Source organism: Anolis carolinensis, chromosome 1, assembly GCF_035594765.1.
Source record: "Anolis carolinensis isolate JA03-04 chromosome 1, rAnoCar3.1.pri, whole genome shotgun sequence".
Lineage (NCBI taxonomy): Eukaryota > Metazoa > Chordata > Lepidosauria > Squamata > Dactyloidae > Anolis > Anolis carolinensis.
Window position 1 is genome coordinate 42,033,516 of NC_085841.1, and position 15,036 is coordinate 42,048,551.

Consider the following 15,036-nt stretch of genomic DNA (forward strand, 5'->3'; position numbering starts at 1 on the left):
TTATGAGTGCATAAACATCTTTATGTTCAAGACTGACAAGTCTACAGAGTACATCATTATCTTATACACATAAAATTTATTTAAAACATCTGTTTTAGTATACAGTATTACAGTTACTGCTCTCTATACTAAATAATCAAGTTTGCATTAAAAGTGACTCAAAAAGGATACCTTGTGATAGTTCAATTTTCTTAAAAGCAATGATCATCAGTAAAGTCGGTCAATAGCAGTTTTGTCACAAGATAAAAAAATTCACCACCAAGGAATCAGATGCTTGACATTGTAAGATTCAGTGCATCAAGGTACATCTGTGCATCAGTAGTTTTAGATGGCTTGTAATGAAAGACAAACTTACAATCACAATTTACAGCTGTCACCCATAGTTAAACAAACCATTAGTTAGAAGACAATTTTGTCGCTTTTTTCATGTTAATGTAAATAAGAAAAATTGTTCCATCACTTCTTTAAATATACAGCTTTATCTAAAGATACAGGTTTCCTCTAAAAGTGAGACTACTGTTCTTTTAATTTGTTCTGCTAAGTGCAATTTGACAATATACCTCACTTTGAAGGATCAAGCCAATTTGTTAGTTCTGTGGCTTGTAAAGTATCTAACACACGTAAGAGTAAAAATATACTAAATGTATTATATCTTTCATGACTTGAAACTTTAAATTCATATCACTGCTATTTAAGGAACATGTTAAAATGAAGCCACCAGGTGTAGTAAATGCTGTTTTAATGCAACATGCGCGCGCACGCACACCCATAAATCATGCTCTAGTAACACTGTAGTAATTATAGAAAAATAGCAAAGCTGCAAGTAGCTTCTTCTAAAGTTGTGCTTACAGTAATAAAGAATCTTATTGCACACTATACAGTGCAATCAATACGGAGCATCAAAGACTAAATGATTAGGATACAAGCACCGAAGCATGGGAACATTTTAATTTTTAACCCATGCTAGCATGTGGTCAATTGCCACATGGCTGAACTCTCACTTTACTCTGTGGCTAGCTTGGCACATCATTCAGTGTAGAGGCCCAGGTCAGTCTTGCACCACTTGAGGAGGAACAAATGTTTACACATGCTGCACTGCTACAGCCTTTTATAAGTTTCTGGAAACATTTCCTTCCATAAGGCAGCTGTGATTGGGCCATGTTGAGCCAAAGTGAGAATGCTGGCAAGGCTTCTGTTGCTACAAGCTAAAGGGGAGAGGCAATCCTCTTCCCCTTTCCATGCCAGGAGAGTACATGTGTCCCCAAAGCAGAGGAGGAAATACACAGGCATATGCTATCTTCAGAAGAAATCTCCTCTCCCCTCTCCCCCCTCCCCCCCAACCATAACATGACCTAGTAGCCAACCGCTACAGCTGCTGATTAGGCAACTTACAGAGAACTTTTGACAGCTAGAGACTCAACTAGCAAAACCATTTCTCTCAAATATCAGGGCAAATCTCCACAGAGAAATAAAAGTGCATAGTATTTGTTCCAACCATTTTTTTGAAAGTGCTTTCTGACATGCTGCTTTTAAAATTTAAAAATAAACACCTCCACACACACACAGATATATACATGCATACCATTTAAAAAGTGCCTCTAATACAACCCTGAAAATGTTTGTGCTCTATTATTAGCTTTCTGCACTCCACCCTCACTCTTTATTTAGACTGCTCATATACACAGCACTTAAAAATGTATTTTTCTGACCAGACCTTCAGAAAATATTTGTGCTTTGGGAGAGCCTTTGGTCTGTCTAACAAGCTTGCAGTTTCTTGGCTCTTTACCCCTCAATAATGTCACTTTTCTCCCTCTTTATTGCTATTTTTCTCCCTACAGAAGGCAAACACCATTAACGAGTTGACAAATCTGACTGTTTTGTTTAACACGTCTATGATCACAATTCATATTACAGCTTCATTAGAATCTGGGCTGGGAAGCTCATTTGTGAAGTGGCAAAGCATGTCAAAATGGAGTCAGGTAGAAAAACAGTCCGCGATTAAAATGACATGGTAGCTCATCTCCAAGATATATTTTAGATGAGATGAACTCGCACAAAGGCTTGCTTTGTAGGTGAAGCTATTACAATTTCATTCCTCAAGAGTCATCAATGCACCTCCAATTTGGCTAGTGTTGTGTACATGTGAGAGAAGTGCAGCTTTAGGACTTTGGATAAGACAGAGTGCCATGCAGGTAGATGGCAGGGTTCCCTGTGTGTTTTATTTTGGATACCCTTCATCTCAGACCAGAGCATTTTTGCTTCAACAGATGTCATCCACAAGTTTCATCCCATTAATCCCACGATAGGTTACTCTGCTTGGCCGCACCAGGACCCCGTGATTAGGCTTGCAAGAGAAATACCGCTTGTCACCCACAGCGCCATCGTTCTTGCCCTTGGCACTCCTCAGTTCCAGGCCAAGCCATATCCCCGGGGCAAAGTTGGTCGGCCCAATGTAGCGAATTGTTCCCATTTCGCTGGAGCTGGTCAAAAGCACCTGAAAGCCCTCGTGCAGCTTCACAGGGCCCTCAGTGTTTGTTGTCGTAGTAGTGTTGCTCCAACTGCGACGCAGCACAGAATTTTTTGATCTGGGTAAGAAAAAGCAGGCAATACCCCATTTTATTTTTATTTTTAAAAAACCCGAAAAAAAGCACAAACAAGATAACTACTTAGCCACACCGAGAAAAAGAAGACAAATTCAGAAGATTAAGGCATGACTCCATACCTCATTACAAGCAAAGGCCAGATCATTTCCAGATGGGACTCTGCAGCCCATCCTTGAGTTTGACAGCTCACTTATTTTAAGACTGGGGGGAGGGGTAGCGGTCTTCAATGCAACAAAGTTAGGGAGGTTACAGTCAGGGTAAGATACTAAAGGTTTCCTTCCAAAGCAAAGCAGCAGCCCATAATTATCAGTTCCTCCCAATATATTACACTATGTAACACAGTTTTTGTTCCTGGGTTATAGGTGTCATTTCCTAATTGGTTCTATCATAAATCATGGAAAAGGTTTGTTAAGGACATCTTTCAGCACAGTTTGCTATAGTTTTTCTATGAATATCTCATTGAGTCTCAACCAATTTAACATAGTTTGTGGCAGCCACAAAAATGAAGTTTCTGGATTATAAGAACTACTTTCAAAGTAAGTACCGCACAGTTAAACAGGAAGAATACTTTCAAACAAGGAACAGAACAGTTACAAGTGATTATCATCATCATCATCATCATCATCATCATCATCATCACTAAAGCATCTTTTTTTTAGCATGGCTGTAAAATATTAAGATGTAAAGCAGAGGTGTCAAACTTGTGGCTCTCCAGATATTTGGACCTCCAAGTCCCAGAAGCCCTAGCCCAGCTTGTCCAATGGTAAGGAATTCTGGGAGGTGAAGTCCAAAACACCTGGATGGCCACAGATTTGACACCACTGATGTAAAGTCTTCTCTATTTTGCCCCTAAACAAGATGCAAAACAAGGGAGGGAGGGAGGGACAGACGGAGGGAGGAGAAAGAGGCATTGCTTTATCAATATGGGGTCCTGGCCCAGAGCTGTTTCTTTACCATTTTGATTTTAGTGATTTCTGTTATAACATATAGCAGCTTGTTCCTTCAACTATTGTCCACTATAGCAATAAAATTACGGAAAACCAAAAGTTACCATGAGCCTCATTTCTTACTTGATATAGGTGTGTAGTCCCCCAGGATGAACGGGGAACTACACACCTATATCAAAGGGACTCCTTAATCATCAAGATGTAAGGCTCCAAAGACAAAAGGTGGTGCTTACTGCAGCAGGTGAGCAAGTCTAAACATTCTGCTTAAAAGAGGGAATATGCCACTTACTTGACAAAGGAATTTCTCCTGTTTATCTCTTTTTGGGAAGATGCAGAGGTTGTACTGAAGCTTCGTCTAAAACCTGAAAATTGAGACAATTTTTTAATCTATGCTAATACATGATAAATATATAACACTAACATTTCTATTATTCCTAATCAACACAGAATACGTTGTGTATTACACATCATGAAAAGCAAGTACCCAGTATTGCCTGGGTATACATTTTCTAATGAGAAAAATCATATAATTGTAAAGCTAACAATGAGTATTTCTAAGAAATAGCGTTAGAAAATGTGTAACTGAGCAACACTCTATTTATTTATTTATTTATTTATTTATAACCCACTTCTATCTCCCTGAGGGGACTCAGAGCAGTTCACATGGGAACCAAGCCCGATCAACAAACAATACGACGACTGCATATATAATTAAAACCGTCACAGTAAAATAACATTCAGAAAATACATTGTGAGCATCATGACTACACGGTGGGGATATTAAGAAATTACAGGGAAGACAGGCATGTGCATAAACACAAGGCAATGAGATTCAAGAATAGGGTAAAGTGCTGAGGTTAGGGCAGTAAATAGTTAAGACTGGATGGTGATGAAAACGGACCTACTGTTCGAAAGCATGTTGAAACATCCAAGTCTTCCAATTTTTGAGGAATGTGGCCAGGGTAGGTGCTAATCTAATCTCCCTAGGGAGAGAGTTCCAGAGCCGGGGGGCCATCACCGAGAAGGCCATCTCCCTCATCCCCACCAGTTGTGTTTGCGATGGAGGTGGGAGCAAGAGAAGGGCCTCTCCAGTGGATCTAAGAGCTCACGCTGGTTTGTAGGGGGGAATACGGTCATGCAATAAGCAGGACCCGAGCTGCTTTATAGATCATAACATGAACTTTGAATTGGGACCGTTAAGTTATCGGCAGCCATTGGAGCTGCTTCAGGAGAGGCGTTGTACACTCCCTGTAGCTAGCTCCTGTTAGCAGCCTGGCCTCTCAGCCTCAGAGAAAGGTGCAGACAATCTCTTTTGAAATAGATTCTTGTTAACGGGTGTAAATCACACTTTTTATCTTGAGTCACACTCTCCTTACCTCAGTGGAAGTTTTGTCATCACCTCCCTTTTTAAAATACATTTTAATTAATTGATTGCTTTCTTGACTGGTGAAGAAGTTCTGCTATGGTGTTCAGGGCTGTTGTTTCTATTTATTCATCCTAGGCCTCATGCTGGGCCTTTTCACATCCTAACCACCTAAATGACACTAGATCCCAGCTTTTTCTTGAAAGTCACAGTTTCAGCCACACATCAAGGTACATGTGCATATGTACACACGCACACACATCTTGCACAACACATAAATCTTCATTAAATTCTCTACATACATATTGTTTAGTTTTTGGGTTCCCTGCCCTGAAATGGGGCGGGTTTTTTAGCCGTAAACCCCCAATTATTTTAAGTTGGATAATAAAGAGTATGTGTGCCATGTTTATTCCAGATCTAACATGCCATGTTTTACGTATGGGGTACAAATAAGCATACATAGATGTTTTGATTTTTTTATAGATTACATCATCATCAGTATTGTTGACAATCTACCAGATACTGCCAACTGGAGATTTGAATTCCACCCATGATTTGGATTCCATCCAAGAACCTAGACATCAGTGATGTATCACCTCTGAGACATCATTGATGAAGCATAATGTGACATGTTTCAAGAGTGACCTTTATGAAACTATGCTACTAATTGTAGTTGTGATGTAATCTATATAAATATCAAAGTATGATTCTTATTTATGACAAATGTTTTGTCAGTACACTTGGATTTGCTCCCAAAAGCACCTATCACCACTGGAACCACAGATGTTTTCTTTTCCCAGAGGAACTAAATCTCAATTTGTTCGTTCCAATATTTCATAACATTTTTTAACTCTCTTTGTCTACGATTTTGCTATTAGCCATAACTGCCACATCCATGATCCAAACTTTCTTTTTCTTAATCACATTTATGACTGGCATACATATTTCAAGATTTTATCAATATATGCCTTGATACTATTTCTTTGAGATGTTTGTTTTTGAGCTAAAAGAGGTCCTGGTTTCATATACCAAACAAGGCAAGTATGATGGTGAGGAGGGGGCTTTCATGGTTTGTGAATAATGTAAGGTGAAAAATTGCCTGCTCTAAAAATATTTTTAAAGAAATCTAAGGACTTTTGCTGCATCCTGACAGGGTAAAATATCGGAATTGAGGGGCCACATACATTCCTAGAGCACACTTTCTATCCCTATCTTTAAGCCCATGCTATGAATTATCCGAGTACAGTAGAGGCTCACTTATCCAACATAAACGGGCCGGCAGAAGCTTGGATAAGCGAGTATGTTGAATGATAAGGAGGGATTAAGGAAAAGCCTATTAAACATCAAATTAGGTTATGATTTTACAAATTAAGCACCAAAACATCATGTTTTACAACAAATTTGACAGAAAAAGCAGTTCAATACGCAGTAATGTTATGGTGTAATTACCGTATTTACGAATTTAAGCACCAAAATATCACGATATATTGAAAACATTGACTACAAAAATGGCTTGGATAATCCAGAAACTTGGATAAGCGAGGCTTAGATAAGTGAGACTCTACTGTAAAAGCAATGGATACGGCATACCCTGTTTCCCCTAAAATAAGACATCCCCAGAAAATAAGACCTAGTAGAGGTTTTGCTGAATTGCTAAATATAAGGCCTCCCCCGAAAGTAAGACCTAGCAAAGTTTTTGTTAGGAAGCATACCTGCCAAACAGAACATTACAGCATGCAGGATCGGTAAACATACGTACCATAGATTGTTAATGATGATAGTAACAAGAAATTATTGATAGGATTCACAGTTTGTCTGGTTATGCTGGTTTGTGATGACAACTACTGTACAGTATATAATCAATGTTCATTTTTTTTTCAACAATAAATGTGAATTCTTCGTCATGGAAAAATAAGACATCTCCTGAAAATAAAACCTAGCGCATCTTTGGGAGCAAAAATTAATATAAGACACTGTCTTATTTTCGGGGAAACTCGGTAGTACAAGGGCCTGATGCACTAGGTGTTGAATGAACTGCTCAAAAACAGGAGTGTCAGACAAAACAATCTCATGGGCTGAACTCTGCAATCCAGGCTCTAGAAGCAACATCAGATTGGCATAGCAGACTTGAACAATACCTAGGCAAAGCTTTAGCCAAATTTGACTGAGATATATAAGCTATGCCACTTGAGAAACTAAGCAGCCATTTTTTTCGATTCAGTACATATTCAAATCACCTTTTTTTTAAAAAAACAACAACTTCATTTATATTTTCCCCATTAGCAAAATAAACATTCCTGGCTCCTGCCTTCAAGCCTTCTCTTGCAAATTCAGTCCCTACTAAATGCAACCAACATCTAAAATGCTGCACTGGCTCCAGTTTGCAAGGGTAATAATGAACAAAGCAGTTACATAGTCAATTCTTACCAGGCAAAGAGTGGTTCATTTTACTTGATGAAACATCTGTGAGGGAGTCTAGTGATCCTGTTAACCTACAAATGAAATCATATGTTAATATTTCTCTGCCTCTAAAATAAAGATTTTTTTTTTAAAAAAAGAAAACATTGGCTCAGTTCTTTAGCTACGATAAGGCTGACAAAGAGCCACAACAGTTCCTACTAAAAACCCTCAACTGCAATTAAGAGAAAGCTGATGATCTTTCACCACCTATGAATTTTAACATTGATCCAAATGTGTTGAGATTAAATGCATGCTAGAAGAATGAAGAGTTGAGGAATGGAGGAGAAATGTTGTACTTCTATCCAGAATATTAATAATGATAAACTGGTTCTGCAAATTTTAAAACCTGGACAGGTGTCTTCCATCAGCACCCCCTCCCCCAAACAATATACACATAGTGCTATATGATAGACAAGGAACTCATGTGTCCTGAAACATTTCAGTGTGTAAAGGCTGAAGGGATACACCACAAAACAGGCAAGAGATCATTCAGCTCAGGGGCTTCCAACAGTGGTACGCTCTCCTTGCTTTTCACCTCTATATTTCTACAGATCAAAGAAGGTAGGCAGGCCTGCTCTCTCAATATGTGCAAAATGGCCTAGTTGGGGACATTCTTCCCCAACAATGCTGCAAGTGCTGTTGATGGGTAGAAGGAAAAATTAAAAATCCCCTAACTTTCTCAACATGTCTAGCGGCAATGTAATTTAGGCATTCCATTCTCCTCGATAAATTTCGAATGTGTGGCATGATCATTTTATTGTCATTCTACCCATCTAAATGTCAGCTTTCAGCTTATTGTCTTCCCATCCCAATTCCCTATTGTTTTATTCCCTTCTAACTTCCTCTAGGCCACATATTTCCATCTGCTACTAGCCCCCTTTGTTCTCAGGTCTTCTATTCCACTTTCTACTTCTGCCTCTCTCTTTCTACATTTGCTCCCATGAAGTGACATACAGGTTGTTCTTTGCAGAAGTCTATGTACACCACACATCGGGGTCTGTGTTTGGGCAAAGTTGCCCTTAGATCATTATGGGAACTTTTGACAGTGGTCACAAACTGTGGTTCCATGTTGCCATCAAGAATTAAAATTTGCCCATTTTTGCCTCTAGTGGGCAAGAATACAGCCACTTGATAGTTCTCATGAGCAATAATAAAATGAATGTGATACACATATCAAATTTTTATACCCCTCCCTAGCTAACGTAGCTATAGCCATGCTGCTTGAGAATATTTTGGGAGTTGTAGTCCAGAAAGGAAAGCCATTTCAACCTCTGTTTTCATTCCAAACACCATCAGCCAAAACTGTGCCGTATCATAAATGCTTTTTATATCTTGTGTAAAGGAAGCTAAGGATTGTTACTGGAGGAGGTCAGTTTGTTTTGCTCCTTTCTAGCAGTACAGGGACCTATCTTAGAAAACTAATTGGACTATTGGTCAATTTATGTCAGTGTTGACTAAACTAACTTGCGGAAGTTCTCCAGGACTTTTAACAAGAAGACTTTCCTGGTGCTACCTAGACATGTTGGGAATTATACAGAAGACACTATACACACAAAACACATATATGATCCGCCACTGAGCTACAGCTCTTTTGTTATGCTTCTGAGAATGAAATAAAGACTTTAAACACTTTCCCCACAATATCTGAACCTCTAATGATAATGAACTTCAAGGAATTCATTGATACCTAGGAAAGAATTTTAAAAGTTTTTTTTTAAAAAAAACCCTCCAACACTAAGCCATACACCTTCACTTTTCTGTGTAGCAATAACACAAAGCATACACCTCAACTATCAATTGCTCCCACATTAGCTGTAAGACAGAGTGCTTCCTTTTATCAAAGGAGCCTAAGAAAAGGGATGATCTAAACCTTGGCAACAGCAACAGTGTGGCACTCCTCTAAGCTACCTTCCAATCCAAAATAGATTTGAAACCTATTTATTTATTTATTTATTTATATCTATTGAAATTTCAGCATGAAAATTACGATCAATTCTACAAGATGAGAGCAATAAAAATAAAACCACAAAACCCAGCAATAAACATTATAAAAATTGGTCCAGGCAATTTGAATTTGCAAGCTGCTGCTGCTCAGTCGTTTAGTCATCTCTGACTCCTCATGACCTCATGGACCAGTCCACACTAGAGCTCCCTGTCGGCCATCACCGCCCCCAGTTCCTTCAAGGTCAAGCCAGTCACTTCAAGGATACCGTCCATCCATCTTGCCCTCGGTCGGCCTCTCTTGCTTTTTCCTTCCATTTTCCCCAGCATCATGATCTTTTCCAAGCTTTCCTGTCTCCTCATGATGTGACCAAAATACTTCAGCTTTGCCTCTAATATCCTTCCCTCCAGTGAGCAGCAGGGCATTATTTCCTGGAGGATGGACTGGTTGGATCTTCTTGCGGTCCAAGGCACTCTCAGGATTTTCCTCCAGCACCAGAGTTCAAAAGCGTCTATCTTCCTTCGCTCAGCCTTCCTTATGGTCCAGCTCTCGCATCCATAGGTTACTATGGGGAATACCATTGCTTTGACTATGCGGATTTTCGTTGCTCTTCACTATTTTGTCAAGGTTGGCCATTGCTCTCCTCTCAAGAAGTAAACGTCTTCTGATTTCCTGGCTGCAGTCTGCATCTGCAGTGATCTTCGTGCCTAGAAATATAAAGTCTGTCACTGCCTCCACGTTTTCTCCTTCTATTTGCCAGTTATCAATAGGTGTAGTTGCCATCATCTTGATTTTCTTGACATTTAACTACAACCCAGCTTTTGCACTTTCTTCTTTCACCTTGGTGATAAGGCTTCTCAGCTCTTCCTCACTTTCAGCCATCAGCGTGGTATCATCTGCATACGTAAGGTTGTTAATGTTTCTTCCAGCAATTTTAACTCCGGCCTTGGATTCCTCAAGTCCCGCATGTCGCACGATGTGTTCTGCGTACAAGTTGAATAGGGAGGGTGAAAGTATGCAGCCCTGCCACACTCCTTTCCCAATCTTGAACCAGTCTGTTGTTCCGTGATCTGTTCTTACTGTGGCTACTTAGTCTTTATACAGATTTCTCAGAAGACAGAAAGGTGACAGTATCCCCATACCACCAAGAAAATGCCATAGTTTATTATGATCCACACAGCTGAAGGCTTTAGAATAGTCAATAAAGCAGAAGTAGATGTTTTCCTGGAACTCCCTGGCTTCCTCCATTATCCAGCGGATATTGGCAATTTGGTCTCTGGTTCCTCTGCCTTTTCTAAACCCAGCTTGGACATCTGGCAACTCTCGCTCCATGTATTGCTGGAGTCTTCCTTGTAGGATCTTGAACATTACCTTACTGGCATGGGAAATAAGTGCCACTGTATGGAAGTTTGAGCATTCTTTAGCATTTCCCTGTTTTGGTATGGGGATATAAATTGATTTTTTCCAATCTGATGGCCAATCTTGTGTTTTCCATATTTGCTGGCATATGGCATACATCACCTTGACAGCATCACCTTCCAAGATTTTAAACAGGTCAGCTGGGATCCCGTCGCCTCCTGCTGCCTTGTTGTTAGCAATGCTTCTTAAGGCCCATTCAACCTCACTCCTCAGGATGTCTGGTTCTAATTTACTCACCACACCGTCAAAGCTATCCTCTATATTATTATCCTTCCTATACAGATCTTCTGTATTTTCTCGCCACCTATTCTTGATCTCTTCAGCTTCTGTTAGGTCCCTGCCATCTTTGTTTTCGATCATGCCCATTTTTGCCTGAAATTTGCCTCTGATGTTTCTGATTTTCTGGAAGAAGTCTCTTGTCCTTCCTATCCTATTGTCTTCTTCCACTTCCATGCATTGCTTGTTTAAAAATAGTTCCTTGTCCCTCCTGGCTAACCTCTAGAATTGTGCATTTAATTGGGCATATCTTCCCCTATCGCTGTTTCCTTTCGCCTTCCTTCTTTCTTGGGCTACTTCCAGTGTCTCAACAGACAACCATCTTGCCTTCTTGGTTTTCTTTTTCTTTGGGAGATACTTTGTTGCTGCCTCCTGAACAATGTTGTGGACTTCTGTCCATAGTTCTTCTGGGACTCTATTTATTAACTCTAGTCCCTGAAATCTATTCTTCACCTCCACTGCATATTCACTGGGAATATTTGTGAGATCATATCTAATTGGTCTGTGTATTTTCCCCATTCTCTTTAGTCTTATTCTAAATTGTGCAATAAGAAGTTCGTGATCTGAACTACAGTCAGCTCCAGGTCTTGTTTTCACCGACTGGATAGATGTCCGCCACCTTTGCCTGCAAAGGATGTAGTCAATCTGATTTCGGTGTTGACCATCTGGTGAAGTCCATGTGTAAAGCCGTCTTTTAGGTTGTTGGAAGAGAGTGTTTGTTATGCACATTGAGTTTTCCTGGCAAAATTCTATCAGCCTATGTCCTGCTTCATTTTGTTGTCCTAGACCATGCTTGCCTGTGATCCCGGTTATCATTTGACTGCCCACCTTAACATTCCAATCTCCTGTAATGAGAATAATGTCTCCTTTTGGTGTGTTATCCACTAAGTGCTGCAGGTCCTCGTAGAACTTATCTAATTCTGATTCTTCAGCAGCTGTGGTTGGGGCATATATTTGGAACACTGTGATGTTAAACGGCTTGCCTTGAACTCGAATTGAGATCATTCTATTATTTTTTGGGTTGTATCCAATCACTGCTTTCGCAACTTTATTATTAACTATGAAGGCTATTCCATTTCTTCGGTGTTCCTCTTGTCCGCAGTAGTAGATCTGGTGGTCATCTTTTGTGAAGTGACCCATTCCAGTCCATTTCAGTTCACTGACTCCCAGAATGTCTATCTTCAATCTTGACATCTCACCAATAACCACATCCAGTTTGCCCTGGCTCATAGATCTTACATTCCAGGTTCCTATAGTGTGTTGATCTCTAGAACATTGGATTCGTCCATCACCTCCAGCACCATTGGCCGTTAGCCTTCCTTTCGGCTTTGAGCTAACTGCGTCATCACATCTGGGGCTACTTGGACTAGTCCTCTGCTCCTCCCCAGTAGCATTTTGACTATCTTCCGACCTGGGGGTCCTATCTTCCGATGGTATACCGACATTTCTCTGGTTGTACTGATCCATGTAGTTTTCATGGCAAGAATACTGGGGTGGGTTGCCATTACCTTCCCCAGGGATCGTGCTTGGTCTGACCTCTCTGCCATGACCTTCCCATCTTGGGTGGCCCTGCACAGTATAGCTCATGGCTTCATCGAGGCACTCAAGCCCCAGCACTACATCAAGGTAACGATCCAAGCTGGAGTTGAATTTGCAATCAGCACAATAAACAAGGATTTACTGAAATCAGCTAAACTCTCAAGATGAAGAAGCCTGCAGTCAAGGAATCCTTACTTACCTTTGTACTCTAGATGGTGGTGCAAAGACACCATATCTGGGGGGACAGCTGAAGTACTGAACTCCTGCAACTGAGCCATCATTCTTGCCATGAGGCTTGTCCAGTTCTATTCCACACCAAAGGCCTACCACAATCAAAGCAGATATTTGAAGAATTGCAAGAAAATTGTATTATTTGACATAATGTGTCATTAATATTATTATTATTATGATTATGTTTATTAATTGTTATTGTTTGTTATTATTATGTTTATTTATACCCCACTTTTTTCTCCACAAAGGAGATTCAAATATCAGATACAGGGAAGAGTTTGTTGTTGCTGTTGTTGTAAATTATACTCTTGGCAATTGGACTGCGACTAGTGTAGTAAGTAAGACAGAGGAATGAATAGGTAATTTTTAAATAAGTGGAAGCTTCTTTAAAAATTCAGCTCGAATTAACAAATTATCACAGTATGCTCTTTTCAAATTTTATTTCACTTTCTAAAGTAATTCCCTTAATTCCATTTCTGTGTGCAGGAACAGTGACTTTTAGTCAAAGAAAGCCTATAAAAATGTCATAATTCCACATAGGATCAATGAAGCATTAAAATCAGATTGCCACACATTTACAAGGATAATCAAGGCTGCTGTCTTACTTTAATTCACCTGACAGGTACAAACATCTGAAGAACCACACTGATCACACCAAAGGCCTATTTAGTCTTTACACCATTTGTCAAATAGAGCAATCACATACAGGGAGCCCATAAGTTGGAAATTACTCCAATAGAATCCTGCCGACTGTGTTCCTTTACAAAATGAAGTACAATGGCATACTTCTTTTTGTTATAGGAGATAATATGTGGGCCTTATGCAGTGATAGGTACCATTCTCCCTGAACTTATCCTGGCCCTTTTTAAAACTATCAAGTTGACAGCGATCACTCTATCCTGTGGCAGTTCAACTACCCACTCCTACAAGAGGTCTCTGCAATTTGCTTTTGTTGTAGCCAACCTAAATATTACATGAATGAATTTGGCCACCATATTATAATAATATAATAATAATAATAAAACTTTATTTATACCCCGCCACCATCTCCCCAACGGGGACTCGGGGCGGCTTACATGGGGCCATGCCCAGAGCAAAACAATATAACAAAATATAAAAACAACATATCATAGAGCAATTAAACAATACAATAAGTAATAATATACATTACAACACAAGTCATATTGCTCATCCCTAACTCTAGGCCATTTGTAAAAAAGAGGATAAGCAGTGCCTCTAATACAAACGGATAAAGGACCCCACTACTTCTATTTCTATATTAGAAAAATTCACATTTTCCTTTAATCTCTGGTATCTGTTTTCCAGCTTCCAGCCCATAAGAGAACCTCTTAATTTCTCCTAAGGGTGTTAGGTTTTCTCAGATTCTTTGATGAAAGGTTCTGCCAAATGCAAAGTTATAGATTTTTTAAATAAAAAAGCACTAAATAATTTGTCTTCCCCAGATCATTAAGGTAATAATCGGAGAGTGGCATATTTCAAACTAGGGGAAAAAACCTGGTAATTCTGAAGGAAGAAAAAATGTTCCCTATGATTATTTCTCATACGATTCAATTCCATTAAGACTTGTTTTCAAATTGAAATCATTTGGAGCTCTGGGTGCAGATTTAAGGGCAATACTAATTATGAGCTGAAACATCCAGAATTCACATCTTGCTCAAAAAAGTTTGGCTGGGAAAGAGTGATTTTCTTTTCTCCTTTAAAAGTAATAGTTCCAAATTCCCAAACAAGTTTATCAGTAGTATTTATGAAGTCACATACATATTCACTTATTTCAGCTCAATTGAGACATTACAGTGGAAACATTTTTCGCAAAAGCGCAAGTTTTCCCTTAGGTCAGAAATACACTGACCATATGTGTGCTTTTCAGAATACATTACCTCTGCTTTTCTATTATTTTTACAGCAAAAGTGTCATGCTTCCAGTAGAGGCGCTAGTGCATCCATGAAAAAAGAAACAATGCAATTCACATAATAACCCAGGGCTGGCCCTACGATCTGGCTACCACTTGAGGCCACAGAAAAGCAACAGCAACCCCATGACTTTTCACCTGAGCTCACAGCCCTTCCTCTCTCTTGGAGGATAGAGCCATGCATGTCATGTAGCATAATGGGAAAGATTTCAGTTAGCCTGCTAGATTCTGGTGTGGTGGATCCTACTAACAGTTGCTTCTGTGATGGAATAAAGAGGGCAGTATTTTGTCCTCTGTTTTGGGCTTGCCCTGTGAAAACCACAACA

General features: G+C 39.6%; 1 protein-coding gene across 4 annotated transcripts in view; it reads right to left on the reverse strand.

The window, feature by feature from the left end:
- clip4 (CAP-Gly domain containing linker protein family member 4) overlaps window positions 1–15,036 on the reverse strand; it is a 57,829-nt gene continuing 42,793 nt past the window's right edge. For 3 of the 4 annotated variants that reach the window (XM_062973162.1, XM_062973144.1, XM_062973153.1), the window contains 4 exons: window positions 12,749–12,872; window positions 7,341–7,405; window positions 3,840–3,912; window positions 1–2,585 (listed from right to left, as the gene is read on the reverse strand). In XM_062973162.1, the coding sequence (XP_062829232.1) occupies window positions 2,261–2,585; window positions 3,840–3,912; window positions 7,341–7,405; window positions 12,749–12,872 (587 nt within the window). In that variant the 3' untranslated portion in view covers window positions 1–2,260. Of the gene's footprint in view, window positions 2,586–3,835; window positions 3,913–7,340; window positions 7,406–12,748; window positions 12,873–15,036 lie in introns of those variants that run through there. The other variant, XM_062973171.1, reaches the window with a different exon arrangement.